The 18,452-nt window shown below is 45.3% G+C and overlaps 1 protein-coding gene across 14 annotated transcripts in view; it reads right to left on the bottom strand.

The window, feature by feature from the left end:
• Positions 1-13,320: 13,320 nt before the first annotated feature.
• The window catches only part of PRPSAP2 (phosphoribosyl pyrophosphate synthetase associated protein 2), a 78,550-nt gene continuing 73,418 nt past the window's right edge, over positions 13,321-18,452 (bottom strand). For all 14 annotated transcript variants that reach the window (XM_065532850.1, XM_065532849.1, XM_074018739.1 and 11 more), the window contains 3 exons: positions 18,251-18,321; positions 15,607-15,753; positions 13,321-14,052 (listed from right to left, as the gene is read on the bottom strand). In XM_065532850.1, the coding sequence (XP_065388922.1) occupies positions 13,894-14,052; positions 15,607-15,753; positions 18,251-18,321 (377 nt within the window). In that variant the 3' untranslated portion in view covers positions 13,321-13,893. The remainder of the gene's footprint in view (positions 14,053-15,606; positions 15,754-18,250; positions 18,322-18,452) is intronic.

The raw sequence follows: 18,452 nt of genomic DNA, 5'->3' as shown, positions 1-18,452 counted from the left end.
TGCATGCATCACCATTACCTATTCCAACATTTTTCTTTTTATTTATTTAATTTTTTCGAGACGCAGTCTTACTCTGTCACCCAGGCTAGCGTGCAATGGCGCGATCTCGAGTCACTGCAACCTCCGCCTCCTGGGTTCGATCAATTCTCCTGCCTCAGCCTCCCAAGTAGCTGGAATTACAGGCATGCACCACCACGCCTGGCTAATTTTTGTATTTTTAGTAGAGACAGGGTTTCACCTTGTTGGCCAGGCTGGTCTTGAACTTCTGACCTCAGGTGATCCACCCACCTCAGCCTCCCAAAGTGCTGGGATTACAGGCATGAGCCAGTGCGCCCGGCCTATTCCAACATTTTTCATCCCCTCCAATGAAACCTTGTACCAATTAAGCATCACTCTTCATTCCCCCTCCCCAAGCCTCTGGCAGCCACCAGTCTACTTTCCCTCTTTGTGGATTTGCCTTTCTCTGGTGTTGTGGTATCACAGGTATGTAGGAGTTGCCTTCTCTAGTGTTGTGGTGTTGTATATATACATAGGTTTCCACCCAGGGTTCCTGACTCAACTCCATAGCCCTTGCTACATTCTATTGTTATCACATCTGGCATGTCAGGCCTCAGGAAACAGAATCTCTCTGACCTTCTCCTGCCCTCCTCTCACCTGCCCCAAGGCGGCCTCTAATCTTCCCCTGCCTTTCTAATTACAGGTCATACAATCCTCATTCCAGAGTGGGTCCTGCTCCACACCCTGGGGGAAGGAATGCTGATCTCAGGAAGCTTTCATAAAAACCCAAGAAGACTAGGTCCAGAGAGCTGCCAGATGGCTGAACACGTGGAGGCAGGCAGGAAGGTGAACGAGAACTCATCTCCAGTGCTGGGAGGGTGGCACTCCCCAAATGCAGGGACAGAAGCTCCTGTGCTCAGGACCCTTCCAGACCTCAGCCTGTGTATCTCTTCATCTGGCTGTCTTTGTATCCTTTAAAATACCCTTCCCAATAAACCAGTAAGCCTCCTAAGTAAGTGTTACACTGAGTTCTGTGAGCCGCTCTAGCAAATTAATTGAATCCAAAGAGGGGGTTGTGGTTACCCAACTTGAAGCTTGTGGATCAGAAGTTCCAGAGGCCCGGACTGGTGGGAAGGAGGAGTCAGCCTTGGGAACTGAGCCCTCACCCTGGGTATGTTGTGTTAGAATTGAATTGGAGGGCACCTTGCTGGTGTCTGCTGCAGAATTGATTGCTTGTTTATTGGTGGGGAGACATCTCCACATTTGGTCCCAAAAGTCTTCTGCGTTTGTTGCAGTGTAAGAGCAAAGGTAAAACCCGGTTTGGAAGTTTTTCCGAAACAGATATATTATGTAAGTGGAATCACACGTTACGTGGTCTTTTGTGTCTGGGTGCTTTCGCTTAGGATGTTTTCACAGTTCATCCATGTTGTAGTGTGTGTCGGCGCTTTGCTCTGTCTTCTCACTGAATAATTATCAACTGTACGTGTATGCCATAGTTCGTTTATCCATTCATCGATTGCATGGATATCTGAGTTTTTTCTACCTTTTGTGTATTGTGAATAAAGTTGCTATGAACACTGGGGTGAAAGTATCTCTTGGAGACCCTGCTTCCTTTTTAAATTTTTTTTTAAATTAAAAACATTTGCTTTTGTTTTGTTTTGTTTTTGAGACAGAATCTGACTCTGTCACCTACGCTGGAGTGCAGGAGTGCAGTCTCGCCTCAAAGCAACCAACCTCCACCTCCCGGACTCAGGTGATTCCCATGCCTCAGACTCCCAAGTGGCTGGGATTACAGGCTAAATTTTGTATTTTGAGTAGAGACAGCGTTTTTCCAGGTTGGCCAGGCTGGTCTTAAACTCCTAGCCTCAAGTGGTCCACCACCCCAGCCTCCCACGGTGCTAGAATTACAGGTGTGAGCCACCTCGCCCAGCCGAATTTTTTTTTTTTTTACTTCTAATGGTACTTTGGAAGAAGCCCTGCTTTCAATTCCTTTAGGCATACACTTAGGAGTGAAATTGCTGGCTTGTGTGGTAATTCTATGTTAAACTTTGAGGATTGGCCAAACTGTCTTCCAGAAGAGCTGCACCACTTTACATTCCCACCAGCAAGGCACCCAGTTTCTCCACATTCTCACGATTACTTGTTATTGTCCATTTTTACATATTTTTTTTTTCAGGCAGAGTTTTACTTTGCCGCCCAGGCAGGAGTGCAGTGGCGCGATCTCGACTCACTGCAACTTCTGCCTCCTGAGGCAGGAGAATTGCTTGAACCGGGACCCAGGAGGCAGAGGTAGCAGTGAGCAAGATGGCGCCACTGCACTCCAGCCTGGGCTACAGAGTGAGACTCTGTCTCAAAAAAAAAAAAAAAAAAAAAAATCCCAACAAAGTAGCTATACCATTTTGCATTCCCACCAGCAGTGAATGAGAGATCCTGTTGCTCCACATCCTCCCCAGCATTTAGTGGTGTCAGTGTTCTGGATTTTGGCCACTCTAATAGGCTTGCAGTGGTGTCTCACTGTTGTTTGAATTTGCAATTCCATGATGACATGTAATGTTGAGCATCTCACATGCTTATCTGCCATCTTTATATTTTACTCAATGATATGTCTGATAAGATCTTTCACACATTTTAAAATTGTTTTCTTATTGATTTTTTTTTCTTTTTGCTTTGTTGTTGTTGTTTTGGTGTTTTGACAGGGTCCTGCTCTGTTGCCCAGGCTGGAGTGCAGTGGTGTGATCTCAGCTCACTGCAACCTGCACCTCCTGGGCTCAAGCAATCCTCCTACCTCAGCCTCCAGAGTAGTTGAGACTACAGGTGCACACCACCAGGCCCGGCTAATTTTAAAATTTTTTATAGAGACAGGGTCTCCCTGTGTTGTCCAGTCTGGTCTCGAACTCATGGGCTCAAATAATCCTCCCACTTCAGCCTGAGATTACAGGTGTGAACCCCCATGCCTGTCCTAAAGTTCTTTCTATTTTTTTTTGTTTTGTTTTTTGAGACGGAGTCTCACTCTGTCACCCAGGCTGGAGTGCAATGGCATGATCTCGGCTGATTGCAAGCTCTGCCTCCCGGGTTCACACCATTCTCAAAAAATTAGCTGGGCGTGGTGGTGGGCACCTGTTGTCCCAGCTACTCGGGAGGCTGAGGCAGGAGAATGGCATGAAAAAAAAAAAAAAAAAGATTTAGTGTTCCATTACCTAATCTGTGCAGAAGACATAGGTATAACCTCAAGTCATGTGAATTTATTCCTTCTTTGATGTTCTTTCTTTCTTTGTGTAGATTCAAATTTCTGATCTATATTATTTTCCTTATTTCCTTAAAAGAATTTATGGCCAGGCACGGTGGTTTACACCTATAATCCCAGCACTTTGGGAGGCCAAGACGAGTAGATTGCTTGAGGACAGGAGTTTGAGACCAACCTGGGCAACACGGAGAAACCCTGTCTCCACAAAAAATACAAAAAAATTAGCCAGGCATGGTGGCAAGTGTCTGTAGTCTCAGCTATTCAGGAGGCTGAGGTGGAAGGATCCTTGCTTGAGTCCAGGAGGCAGAAGCTGCAGTGAGCCAAGATCGCGCCATTGCACTCCAGCCTGGGCAACAGAGTAGTATGACTCTGTCTCAAAAAAAAAAAAAAATAATAATAATAATAAATTTAAAAAAAAAAGAAAGAAAGAAAAAAAGAAGAAAAAAGGATTTATTTATTACAGGGCAGGTCTACTGGCAATAAATTATCTCAATTTTTGTTTGTCCGAGGAAGTATTTCTCATTCACATTTGAAGGATATTTTCACAGGGTACAGAATTCTAGGTTGGTAGTGTTTTTCTCTCAACACTCGAATATTTCACTCCACTCTTTTCCTTCTTGCATGATTTCTGAGGAGTCACATGTCATTTTTATCTTTGCTTCTCTATAGGTAACATACTTTTTTCCTCTGACTTATTTCAGATTTTTTCTTTTCCTCTGACTTCTTTCAGATTTTTTTCTTTTCCTCTGACTTCTTTCAGGATTTTTTCCTTTGTCTTTGATTTCCTGTCATTTGAAAATGTCATACTTATGTGCAGGGTTTTTGTTTTGTTTCATTTGTCATTTATCCTGCTCAGTGTTCTTTGACCTTCTTGGATCTGTGGTTTGGTGTCTGACATTGATTTGAGGAAACTTGCAGTGTAATATTTCTTCTCTTCCTGTCTCTCTTTTCCTTCCGCTATTCCCATTTACATGTATGTTACACCTTTTGTAATTGCTCCACATATTGTTTTTTTTTTTTTTTTTTTTTTTTTTTTTTTTTTTTGTCTTTGTTCTCTTTGCTTCTCAGTTTTGGAGGTTTCTATTAAGATATTCTAAAGTGAGGCCAGGCGCTGTGGCTCACACCTGTAATCTCAGCACTTTGGGAGGCTGAGGCGGGTGGATCACATGAGGTTGGGAGTTCGAGACTAGCCTGACCAACATGGAGAAACCCCGTCTCTACTAAAAATACAAAAATTAGCTGGGCATGATAGTGCATGTCTGTAATCCCAGCTCCTTGGGAAGCTGAGGTGCAAGAATTGCTCGAGCCTGGGAGGTAGAGGTTGCAGTAAGCCGAGATCGCGCCACTGCAGTCCAGCCTGGGCGACAGAGTGAGACTCCATCTCGAAAGAAAAAAATATATATATATTCTAACGCTCAGAGGTTCTCTGCTCAGTCATGTTCAGACTACTACTAGGTCTATCAAAGGCATTCTTCATTTCTGTTAGTGTTTTTATCTGTAGCATTTTTTTATTGTTCTTAAGATTTCTACCTTTCTGCTTTCATTGCCCATCTGTTCTTGCATGCTGTCTGCTTAATGAGAACCCTTGGCATTTTAATCATAGTTGTTTTAAATTCCTTGGCTGGGCATGGTGGCTCAGGCCTGTAATCCCAACACTTTGGGATGCTGAGTCGGGCAGAAGATCACCTGAGGTCATGCATTCGAGACCGGCTTGGCCAACATGGCGAAACCTGTCTCTACTAAAAATACAAAAATTAGCCTAGCATGGTGTCGCATGCTTATATTCCCAGCTACTCAGGAAGCTGAGGCAGGAGAATCACTTGAACCCGGGAGGCGGATGCTGCAGTGAGCCAAGATCATGCCACTGCACTTCAGGCTGGGTGACAGAGCAAGACTCTGTCTCAAAAAAAAAAAAAAAAAATTCCATGTCTGGCCAGACACAGTGACTCACGCCTGTAATCCCAGCACTTTGGGAGGCAGAGGTGGGAAGATCACATGAGGCCAGAAGTTCAAGATCAGCCTGGGCAACTTGGTGAAACCCCATCTCTACTAAAAATACAAAAATTAACTGGGCATTAACTGGCACACGCCTGTAATCCCAGCTACTCGGGAGGCTGAGGCACAAGCATCATTTGAACCCAGGAGGCAGAGGTTGCAGTGAGCCAAGATCATGCCACTGCACTCCAACCTGGGTGACACAGAGTGAGACTCTGTCTCAAAAAAAAAAAAAAAAAAAGCCGTGCACAGTGGCTCACGCCTGTAATCCCAGCACTTTGGGAGACTGAGACAAGAGGATCACGAGGTCAGGAGATCGAGACCATCCTGGCTAACACGGTGAAACCCCGTCTCTACTAAAAATACAAAAAATTAGTCGGGTACAGTGGCGGGCGCCTGTAGTCCCAGCTACTCGGGAGGCTGAGGCAGGAGAATGGCGTGAACCGGGGAGGCAGAGCTTGCAGTGAGCCGAGATGGCGCCACTGCATTCCAGCCTGGGTGACAGAGCAAGACTCCATCTCAAAAAAAAAAAAAAAATCCGTATCTGATAATTTCAGCATCCCTTGTGCCAGGTCTGGTTTGATGCTTGCTCTGTCTCTTTGAACTGTTCTTTGCTTTTTAACATGCCCTGTGATTTTTTTCTTGATAGCTGGAAGTGATGTACTGGGTAAAAGGGACTGCTACAAATATGCCTTTAGTGATGCGGTGGTGAGGTGTGGGAGGAGGTCCTACAATTAGGTCTCAGTCTTTTCTGGTGAGCCGGTGCCTCTGGACTGTGAATGTCACTGAGCTTTTCTCAGATTTTCTTCTCTACCCTTAGGTAGGAAAGGATGGCGAGAGTGGGCTGGGATTGGATACTAGCCTTCTCCCACATGGTTGGCTAGGGTGAGCTTTAGTTGAGTATTTCTCTTCTCCCACATGGAAAGTTAGAGCTGGCTAGAATTAGGTTTTACCCTTCTCCTAGTTCAGTTAGGCTCTGATAAAACCCCAGAATGTTAGGCTCTGGTTAACTAGCTTCTCCTGAGGGCAGAGTTTGTCAAGAAGAGCACAGTGCTCTGAAGCTTTCAGAATGATTCCTATTTCCGTCTCCCTGCTGGAAGCTCAAGGGGATTCTTCTCGAGAAAGTAAAATTCACGGCCGGGCGCGGTGGCTCAAGCCTGTAATCCCAGCACTTTGGGAGGCCGAGACGGGCGGATCACGAGGTCGGGAGATCGAGACCATCCTGGCTAACATGGTGAAACCCCGTCTCTACTAAAAAATACAAAAAACTAGCCGGGCGAGGTGGCGGGCGCCTGTAGTCCCAGCTACTCGGGAGGCTGAGGCAGGAGAATGGCGTAAACCCGGGAGGCGGAGCTTGCAGTGAGCTGAGATCCGGCCACTGCACTCCAGCCTGGGCGGCAGAGCGAGACTCCGTCTCAAAAAAAAAAAAAAAAAAAGAAAAAAGAAAGTAAAATTCACAAAAGTATGGGGTCCCCATATGACGGGGTCCTCCTGAAGTTTTTTTGTTTTGTTTTGTTTTTTTTTAATTTTTTTTTTTTTGAGACAGTCTCACTCTGTCGCCCAGGCTGGAGTGCAGTGGCCGGATCTCAGCTCACTGCAAGCTCCGCCTCCCGGGTTCACGCCATTCTCCTGCCTCAGCCTCCCGAGTAGCTGGGACTACAGGCGCCCGCCACCTCGCCCGGCTAGTTTTTTTTTTTGTATTTTTTAGTAGAGACGGGGTTTCACCGTGTTAGCCAGGATGGTCTCGATCTCCTGACCTCGTGATCCACCCGTCTCGGCCTCCCAAAGTGCTGGGATTACAGGCTTGAGCCACCGCGCCCGGCCCCTCCTGAAGTTTTTAACTCTCAGACTTGTTCTCACCTAGCCTCTAACAATTTGTCAACTACAGTTCAGGTTTCCTGACTCTGGTACCGGTTCCTGTAAAGACTTCTGTACATTGTTCTCAGTGTTTGCATTTGTCTCTTTGATTATGGCAGCAGTGGTTTGCCCTGTGACCTCACTTCTCCTGTGGATCTAACTAAGTAGCGTTCAATTTTCAGTTTGTTGAGCTTTGTACTTGTTAGGATGGAGTCACAACTCCCAAGCTTTTTACAAGTGGAACTGAAATTTATTAAGAAGAAATTCACAAAACATAAAATTAACATTTTAAAGTGAATAATTTAGTTAGGCGCCGTGGCTGCCACCTGTAATCCTAGCACCTTGGGAAGCTGAGGCGGGAGGATCGCTTGAGCCCAGGAATTCGAGACCAACCTGGACAACATGACAAAACCCTGTCTCTACTAAAAATACAAAACTTAGCTGGGTATGGTGGCACATGCCTGTGGTCCCAGCCTCCTGGGAAGCTGAGGAGGGAGGATCGCTTGAGCCTAGGAGGCTGCAGTAAGCTGTGATTGCATCACTGCACTCCAACCTGGGTGACAGTGAGCACCTGTCTCAAAAAATAAATAATAAAATAAAAAGTGAATAATTTAGTGGCATTTAGTGCATTCACAATGTTGTGCACTCACCACCTCTGTCTAGTTCCAAAACATTTCTGTCACTCCAAGAGAAAATCCTGTGCCCATTAAGAAGTTTCTCCCTGGCCAGGCGCGGTGGCTCACGCCTGTAATCCCAGCACTTTGGGAGACCGAGGTGGCCGGATCACGAGGTCAGGAGTTTGAGACCAGCCTGGCCAATATAGTGAAACCCTGTCTCTACTAAAAATATAAAAAATTAGCCAAGTGCGGTAGCATGCGCCTGTCGTTCCAGTTACTCGGGAAGCTGAGGCAGGAGAATTGATTGAATCCAGGAGGCAGAGGTTACAGTGAGCCGAGATCACACCACTGCACTCCAGCCTGGGCAACAGAGCAAAACTCCATCTCAAAGAAAAAAAAAAGAAGTTTCTCCCTATAACCCACTATATCCCCTGGGTCAGGGGTCTCCAAACCCCAGGACCATGGGCCGCACAGCAGGAGGTGAGCGGCAGGCAAGCCAGCATTACTGCCTGAGCACTACCTCCTGTCAGATCAGTGACAGCATTAGATTCTTATAGGAGTGAGAACCCTATTGTGAACTGTGCATGCAAGGGATCCAGGTTGCACACTCCTTATAAGAATCTAATGCCTGATGATCTGCGGTGGAGCAGTTTCATCCCCAAACCATCCCCCACCGGTTGCCCCAGTCTGGAAAAATTGTCTTCCATAAAACCAGCCCCTGGTGCCAAAAAGGCTGGGGACCACTGCCCTGGATAACTACATCGCTGCATATCTATCTACTCATCCCCTGGTAACTACATATCTGCTTTCTGTTTTTAGGGATTTGGCTATTCTGGATATTTTATATAAATGGAATCACACAATATGTGACCTTCTGTGTCAGGTTAATTTCACTTAGCATAATGTTTTAGAGGCTTATGCACATTGTAACTCACACAGTAATCTATTTCTTTTTATTCTATGTAAATACTAAGTTTTTTTTTTTTTTTTTTTTTTGAGACAAGGTCTCACTCTGTCGCTTAGGCTGGCGTGCAGTGGTGCTATTTTGGCTCACTGCGACCTCTGCCTCCCAGGTTCAAGTGATTCTCCCATTTCAGCCTCCCAAGTAGCTGGCTACAGGTTGGTGCCACCACACCTGGCTAATTTTTTTTTTTTTTGGTAGAGACGAGGTTTCAACCATGTTGTCTAGGCTGGTCTTGAACTCCTGAACTCAAGTGATCCGTCTGCATTGGCCTCCCAAAGTATTAGGATTACAGGCATTAAATACTAATATTTGTTTATTGATCCATTGATGGACATTTGGGATTGCACAATTTGGTGATGGTGAATAGTACATCTGAACATGTATGTCCATGTACTTATTTGGGTATCTGTTTGTAATGTGTTTTGGAATATACCCAGGAGCAGAATTGCTGGGTCATCTGGTAATTTTATGTTTAATTTTTTGAGGAACCATCAGACTGTTTTCCACAGCAGCTTCATCATTTTCCCTTTCCACCAGCAGTGTATGTATGAGAGCTCCAATTTTTCCATATTCTTGCCAATACTTGTTTTTGTTAGTTAGTTTGTTTTACAAGGCAGGGTCTCACTATGTTGCCCAGGCTAGTCTCAGACTCCTGGGCTCAAGTGATCTTCCCACCTCAGCCTCCCGAGTAGTTGGGACTACAGGTGTGCAGCACTGCAACTGGTGCCGACACTTGTTATTTCTGGTTTTGTTTTGTAGTACAACCATTCAAATGGGTATCAAGTGGTATCTCATTGTGGTTTTTGTTTATACTACCTATAATGACTAATGATGCTAAGCATCTTTCCATTTAGATGTATTTTTTGTATGAATGCCTGTATATCTTTTTTTTTTTGAAACTGAGTTACCGTGTCTTGGCATAATCTCGGCTCACTACAACCTCCGCCTCCTGGGTTCAAGCGATTCTTGTGTCTCAGCCATTGAGTAGCTTCAATCACAGGCGTGCACCACCATGCTTAGCTAATTTTTGTATTTTTAGTAGAGATGGGGCTTTTCCACATTGGCCAGGCTGGTCTCAAATTCTTGGCATCAAGTGATTCACCCACGGCCTCTCAAAATGCTGGGATTACAGGCGTGAGCCACCACACCCGGCCTGTATATCTTTTTGTATATCTTTCTTTGTGGGAATGCCTATTCAAATCCCATTTAAAAAATGTTTTTGGGCCGGGCATGCTGTAATCCCAGCACTTTGGGAGGCCGAGGCAGGCGGATCACAAGGTCAGGAGTTCAAGAACAGCCTGACCAACATGGTGAAACCCCGTCTCTACTAAAAATACAAAAATTGGCCGGGTGTGGTGGCACATGCCTGTAATCCTAGCTACTCAGGAAGCTGAGGCAGGAGAATTGCTTGAACCTGGGAGGTGGAGGTTGCAGTGAGCCAAGATTGCGCCACTGCACTCCAGCCTGGACGACAGAGTGAGACTCAGTCTCAAAAAAAAAGAAAACAATATATATATATGTGTGTGTGTGTGTGTGTGTATGTATATACAGGCATGGTGGTGCATGCCTGCAGACACAGCTACTTGGAAGGCTGAAGTACAAGAATTGCTTGAACCCGGGAGGCAGAGGTTGCAGTGAGCCGAGATAGTGCCAGTAAGCTGAGATCGTGCCACTGCACTCCAGCCTGGGCAACAGAGTGAGACTCCGTCTCAAAAAAACAAAACAAAACAAAATGAAAAAGAACCCCCCCCTCCAAAAAAATCACCATTCTTTTTCCTGCTGAGAGATCTTGGCAACTTTGTCGAAAATCAATTAACTAGAGATAAAGTGTTTATTTCTGAACTCTTGATTCTACTCCATTGACTTCTATGCCTCTCCTTATGCCAGAACTACACTGTTTTTGATTAGTATAGCTTTGTAGTAAGTTCTGAAATCAAGAAGTGCAAGTCCTCAAACTTCGTTCTTTTTCAAACTGATTTGGCTATTTGAGGTCCTCGGTGATTCCATATGAATTTTAGGATGGGCTTTTCTATAGCTGCCAAAAAATGCCATTGGGGATTTTGATAGATATTACACTGAATCTGTAGATTGATTTGGAGTATTGCATCTTAATGATATTAAGACTTCCAACCCGTGATCGTGGGATGTCTTCCTATTTAGGTCATCTTTAATTTCTTCCAACAATGTTTTATAAAGTACACAATACATACAACATAAAATTTAGCATTTCAGCTTTTTTTTTTTTCTTGAGACAGTCTCACTCTGTCACTAGCATGGAGTACAGTGGTGTGATCTCTTTCCTTATTGATCTTTTGTCTGGTTGATCTGTTAAAAGTAGGTGTTGAATTCTACAACTTTTTTTTGAGACGGGGTCTTGCTCTGTTGCCCAGGTTGGAGTGCAGCAGCATGATCTCGGCTCACTGCAACCTCCACCTCCCCGGTTCAAGCAATCCTCCCTCCTCAGCCTTAGAGGTAATAAACAGTGAGAGCCAAAAGATTAATGTGCCAGTGTGGTGGAACTGGTATTTGTCCATCCACTCATGCCCTTTGGTGGCATCCTGTGTGCTCTTGATGCCTCGAGAGCATTGCTCTAACCACATCTGTCAAGCGATGACGTCACAGTCAGAACTGGAAACGATTAGCCTGTTTTCTGTCATAGAATTTCTGGGTTCACTTTACCATTATCTTTGGCCACAGAGACTGTCTCTGTCTCTAGCAAAGACAGTAGTCTAGAGGGTAAATGGCTTCTTTGGCCAAAGAAAAGCCTACAATACATGGAGAAACTGTATCCAGGGCCTCCTCTAGACAGGGAAGGGGGTGGCTGAGAGGTCTGGGTGTCCTTACTGGGCACCTGACTTGCCCCTTGAGGGCCTCCATCCTCCTGCCCCAGCCCGGCGGGCCAGGACGTGGCACTCCACTCTCCCCCACCATCATCTGCCAATTGTCTTTCTTGGCCTCAGCCCTCTGTCAGCCATCCCCTGGCCCATGCCCTGCCCATGGCTCCTCCCGGCACTCATCTTCACGTTCTTCCAGAGCCAACTCAGAGCAGACCTTTGAGTCTCTGTGGGTGTGAAGGATCCTAGCTTTAGACAAGTTCATTACCCAGAGGAAAACACTCCCATAAAACGTTTCCATTCACTTCTGTAAATATGACTTTTCTTCATGAAGGATGACATGCCAGGAAAAACCACGGAGGTCAAAGTTCCCTGGACACAGTGGCAGGAGGAAACCTCCCACTGAAGGAGCTTGAGAGTCCACTGCATCTCCAAGGAACCCGGAGCAGAACCCGTCCTCCCTGCTAGTGCGGCACCGCCATTCCCAAACCATGGAGGGCCACTGTGTCAGCACAGCCACCCCAGGGGGCGCCCCATGGCTGTTCAGGAAGTGCCTGTCACTTGCTATAAAGCCAAACCACATGGTGACTTCAACCGTCATCTATAGTAGCAAATGGTTAGACAGCATCCAAAGAGCAGAAGGTAGGAAAAAACCCAAACCCAGCAGAGGCTGGAGCTGTGAGACTTACTGAAGCCTCTTCAGCTCATTTCACAGCAACAGTGGGAGGTCCCGGCACCACAGGCAGGCTCCAATCTCATGGGCGGTGACACCTTGCTCCCAAAGCTCTTCTTCCAAATGTAGAAACTGGGTGGTCTCCAGCCTGCAAGGGACAGAGCTACCCTGGCAAAGAAGCCGCCAGCTCCCATCCCATGGCCTAAGCCAATTCATTCCGAAGATCGAGAGGCCCCATTTCTAGGAGCAGGTTCACAGAAAGCAAGGACACTTTTTCAAAGTAAATAGCTCTATCATTAACTGGATTTGAAAACGTGGGGAGAGAACGCCTTTCCCCCAAAGCCGTTTCCTCAGAAGTAAACTAGGTGTGAGGGTGGCACTTCTGGGGGTGCAGGAGCCCATGGAATACTTGGGCAGCTTCCAGAAGCAGAGCCCTTGGTGCTTCTGCACAAACAAGGCCCTGGCCTACTGGGGCAAGCTCACGGGCCACACTGCTGTCTGTGGAGCACAGGGAAGGCCAGCATGGCTGGTGACTGATCTTAATTTTGTGCTAAATAAACTACTATTTTATTCCAGATTCTAACAAGAAAAGCAGAAAGCAAAGGTTTAAGGTGTTTGGGGAGGAAGAAAAATTAGTTTTTATGAGCAAGTCTACATTTTCCTTCGTAAGTCAGGCTGAGTGGGAGGACAGGTGGGCGTAAACCCCAGTGCCAGTGCTCCAGGGGAGGAGAGTCCAGTGGACTCTGTGGGGAAGTTCAGGGTCCTAAACGCTAAAGACAGATGATATTTAGACCCTTGATAGCAACAAGGGTCATGTCACTTGCCCTTTGGGACGCATCTCCCAGCATCTCATCTCCCTAGAGCATGACAGAGAACAGCCAGCCGTGGAAGAGAAGCAAAGCCACACCAAGACCAATGGCAGATGGTGCTCACTGGTTCCCCTGCTGCCTGTGGCCTTGCATCCTGAGATTCCAACTCCTCTCCCTCCTCAATCAAATGACAACACGTCGGGAACTTTCAGGGCCTTGGACAAATTGTCAGAACAGAGAATATTACACATCTCTGGGAGGCTACTGCATCCCCGCACAATGCTGCAGAAGAGAAAACAAGCTGATAAACATTTCAACATTCACAGTGTGTAGATTCAGCTTTCATTTTATTTTAGTTATAAAACGATTGCCAAAACACAAAGTTTTAGAAAAACACACAAACACAAGTTTTTATTCCTTTTTTAGTTGCGGAAAATAAATACAATCACATATTCCATAAGCTTGTCTACAAAAGCATCTCTAAAAATGTCATTTACTGGACTGGACAGTATAATCTTTTTGGCTTTTCAACTGCAGGTATCATACAGATCATTTTATTTTATTAACTTTTTAAGCACTTGGCTCAAGCAACTTCAGAAAAAGACTTTGTGAGCTTACAAATCTTATTCCAAGTGTTATTTTTTAAACAGTTAACACTAAAACAAGGTCTTACCTTTTCAAAAGAGGAGAATAAAGTTTTTCTTTTATAAAAATGGCTCCCCAAACTCACGAACACCTAAACCGACATAAAAAGTTGGTCTATCTTCATAGGAATCAACAAGAAGAGAGGTTACAGGGGAGAGGGAGGAACAAACATGACGGTTCCTGTGAAATCTATCCCATCAAGCAGTCACTCTTATGTTTCCAGTTTGGCCCTCGGGAGTTTTCCTAAAGGAAAGCTGTTCAGTCATCTAAGCCTATGTTTCTGAAAAGGTAGGACATGGACTCCCCATTGTGGATCCGACGGATCGCCTCTGAAAGGATCATGCTGATATCCACGGTTTTAATCTTGGGGCACTGGAGCTTCTGGACTTCATGTGGAATTGTATTAGTGACCACTACCTGTGAAGCAAGAGAAAAAAAACCAGAGCATCAGAAAGCCAAGTAGCTTCATGGTTTAGTCTGGAAATGTGATAGCTTCTCAAATCTGAGGCTCGCCATGACGGGAAAACAGTGGATCTATGTCTCAAGTCAATGTTTCAATTTTTTTTTTTAGATGGAGTCTCGCTCTGTCACCCAGGCTGGAGTGCAGTGACGCCATCTCGGCTCACTGCAAGCTCCGCCTCCCAGGTTCATGCCATTCTCCTGCCTCGGCCTCCCAAGTAGCTGGGACTACAGGCGCCCGCCACCATGCCCAGCTAATTTTTTTGTGTTTTGAGTAGAGACAGGGTTTCACCATGTTCGCCAGGATGGTCTCGATCTCGTGACCTCGTGATCCACCCGCCTCAGCCTCCCAAAGTGCTGGGATTACAAGCGTGAGCCACTGCGCCCGGCCTGTGTTTCTTAGGTTAAGATTTGATACTCACACCCACTAGGACAGGTATGGCATAAAAAGATAATAACAAGTATTGGAGGCGTGCAGAGAAACTGGAACCCCCCACTCACTGCTGTAGGAATGTAAAATGGTGCGGCTGCTTTGAAAAACAGTCTGGCAGCTCCTCAAAAGTTTCAACATGAAGTTACTGTACGACCCAGCAGTACTAAACCTAGGTACGCATCCAAGAGAAGGGAAAACAGATGTCTACACAAAAACCTGTACACAAATGTTTACTGCAGCACCATGCATAAGTTAAAAAGTGGAAAAAATTTCTATCGACATGAAATATGAAAAGAGAGACAAAATGTGGACTATCCATGTAACAGAGTATTCTTTGATCATAAAATGGAATGAAGTACTGATTCATGCTACAACATGGGTGAACCTTGAAAATATTATGTTGAGTGAAGGAAGCCAGCACAAAAGACCACACATTGTGTAATCTCATTAATAAGAAATGTCCAGAACAGGCAAATCTAGAGCGACAGAAAGCAGATTAGTGGTTGCCAGGGCCTAATGGCAGTGAGAGAAAATGTGAAGTGACTGCTAATGGGTATGGTGTTCCTCTCTAGGGAGAAGAAAATGTTCTAAAATCAACTATGGTAATGACTGCACAACTCCAAGCATTCTAAAAACTAATGAGTTGTATACATTACTATTATTTATTTATTTATTTATTTATTTACTTTGAGACAGAGTCTCATTCTGTTGTCCAGGCTAGAGTGCAGTGGCACAATCTCGGCTCACTGCAGCCACTGCCCCCTGGGTTTAAGCGATTCTCTTGCCTCAGCCTCCCAAGTAGCTGGGATTACAGGTGCCCGCCACCATGCAAGGCTAGTTTTTGTATTTTTAGTAGAGAGGGGATTTCCCCCTGTTGGCTGGTCTCCAGCTCCTGACCTCAGGTAATCCGCCTGTCTCAGCCTCCCAAAGTGCTGGGATTACAGGCATAAACCACCACGCCCAGCCCTTGATTCCTTTCTTAACCACAATCTCAGTCTTGTCCCTACTCTCTGTAACTAAAGATCATGATGTGCCAGAAGCCCAGGCAGCTGTCCTCACGAACACACCCAGACCGTTACCTCATCAATGGCAGACTCTTCAATCAGCCGGGGGGCGTCAGAAGACAACAAGCCATGAGTTGCCATCACAAAGATCTTATATGCACCTCTTTCCTTCAGGGTCTCTGCTGCAGCAAGAAAGCTGTCAACATCATCAATGATGTCATCCTGTCAAAGCACAGATGGAAAAGAATGTATATGAGCACTTCTACAATAATAGGTTAGACAACCAGGGAAAAAAAAGGGTCTGCTTACATTTATTGCGAAAAATCTGCTCTTCCATTTGGCCTTGTGCAGACAGCACGGCCCCACGTCCCCATCACCGTGCCCCATGGCATCCCTCCAGGACTTTCACACGAGCCTCCTCCTGCACAGCACCTGCCACTCACTATTCGGGCTATCTCCCACCACACTCCAGGCTCCCAGGGGTAGCACTGTTTTCTGCACCATAACTGGCCAACACTGTGCTGTCACAATGCAGATCGCACCAGAAATGATGGAGATATGATTTTCTTTTTTTGTTTTTAATGCACAGAAAAAGTGTTAAAAGATGTTTTCGACTCTGGGTAATAGAATTATGGTTGCCTCTTTCCCCTTGCTGCTTCTTGCTACCTTCCTTATTTCCAAATTTTCTCCACTGAGCATATGGGAAATATGTTTTTTACATGTTATTATAATGGAAAAAATAATAATGATTATTGTTTTTAATAATAAAATACCCAGTTCAGTGGTTTCTATTCTTTTATTGCATACTGAAGTTACTATGATCAAAAATATACATATAAAGGCTAGGCGTGGTGGCTCACACCTGTAGTCTCAGCACTTTGGGAGGCTGAGGTGGGAGGATTGCTTGAGCTCAAGCGTTCAAGACCAGCCTGAGCAACATGGCGAAACCCAGTCTCTACAAAAACAAAAACTAGCCAGGCATGGTGGTACGCACCTGTAGTCCTAGCTACTTGGGAGGCTGAGGCAGGAGGATTGCTTGAGCCCATGGGGTGGAAGTTGCAGTGAGCTGTGATCAAGCCACTGCACTCCAACCTGGGCAGCAGACCCAGACCATACCCCCTCAAAAATACACACACACACACACACACACACACACTACTTAAAAAGTACTACTAGTAAAATGGTACAGCCACCTTGGCAAACAGTTTGACAGTCTCTTATAAGACTATATTTGCAACTACCATGCAAACCAACAACTGCATTTATAAGTGCAATTACCCCAGAGAAATCAAAACTCTGTTCACACAAAAACCCATACATGAATGTACATAGTGAGTTTTATGTATAATAGCTCCAACCTGGAAATCATCCAAATGTCCTCCAACAAATAAACTCTGGTACCTCTATGCCATGGGATACTGCCCAGCAGTAAGAAGGAATAAAATATTTATATACAAAACAAACTGGATGGATCTCAGGGTAATCATGGCAGGTTAACCAAAACTCAAAAGGTTATAAACCATAGATTCCATTTATATGACATTCTTGAAATAATAATTAGAAATACAGAGGACAGATCATGGGTTGCCAGTGCTATGGCTTGAATGTTTTTGTCTCTCCAAAATTCATGTGTTGGAAACTTATTCCCCAGTGCAACAGTGTTGGGAGGTGGGGTCTTTGGGGAAGTGTTCAGGTTGTGAGGGCTCTGCCGTGAGGAATGGATTCATGTCGCTATAAAAAGGCTTGTGGGAGTGGGTTCGCCTCTTTCCTGCCCTTCTGAAGACAAGTTCATTCCTTTTTATCCTTCTGCCTTCTGCCATGTGAGGACGCAGCAAGAAGGCCCTCACCAGACCAAATGCTGGTGCCATGATTTGGACATCCAGCCTCTAAAGCTGTTAGAGAATAAATTTCTTCTATTCTGTATAAACAACCTAGTCTTACATGTTACAGCAGCACAAAATGGACAAAGACACCAGGGGTTGCAGATTGGGTGGGAAGGATGTGGGTGTAGCTATGAAGGGAAGCATGAGGGTGCCCTGCAGTGAAGGAGCAATTCTGTGTCCTGACTGTGGTGGTGGTTCCACAAAGCTACCCATGATAAGACTGCACACACACACACACACACACACACACACACACACACACACACACACTGCATGCACAACTGGTGCTGTCTGAAGGGCCTCTGTGGCTGTGGCACTGAGAATTTCCAGGCTGTGTTATTGTACCATAGTTAAGCAAGATGGAGGATGCTGGGCAATGAATACACAGGAGGTCCCTGTGTATTTCCCCGTACTTCCTGTGGATCTATAATTACTTCAAAATAAAAAGTTTTTTTTTTTTTTTTTAAATGCAGTGGCGGCCGTGTGCAGTGGCTCACGCCTGTAATCCCAGCACTTTGGGAGGCCAAGGCGGGCGGATCACAAGGTCAGGAGCTCGAGACCAGCCTAGCCAACATGGTGAAACCCTATCTCCACTAAAAATACAAAAATTAGCCAAGCATGGTGGCAGGCACCTGTAATTCCAGCTACTTGGGAGGCTGAGGTAAGAGAATCGTTTGAACCTGGGAGGCAGAAGTTGCAGTGAGCCGAAAACACACCACTGCAATCCAGCCTGGGTGACAGCAAGACTCACAAAATCAATCAATCAAGTCATCAATCAATCAACAGAATAACAACGGCAAATACTATAATTAAAATAATAAAAGAGGTCTACATACCACGATGATGGCAATCCTTCCTCCAACATCACCCACAACTGTGATTGGGGGCTTTTCTTTAGGAATCAGCACTGGTTGGAATAAAACATACACACACCAAAGTTTTTATATTAAAAAGTAAAACAAAATTTTAAATAAGTTAATATCTCAAGATAAAAACATTCAACCAACTAGGAATAGAAGGGAATTTCCTCAATCTGAT

Source organism: Macaca fascicularis, chromosome 16 (genome assembly GCF_037993035.2).
Source record: "Macaca fascicularis isolate 582-1 chromosome 16, T2T-MFA8v1.1".
Lineage (NCBI taxonomy): Eukaryota > Metazoa > Chordata > Mammalia > Primates > Cercopithecidae > Macaca > Macaca fascicularis.
Note: the sequence above shows the minus strand (reverse complement) of the source record. Positions and strands in the feature narration are given on the sequence as shown.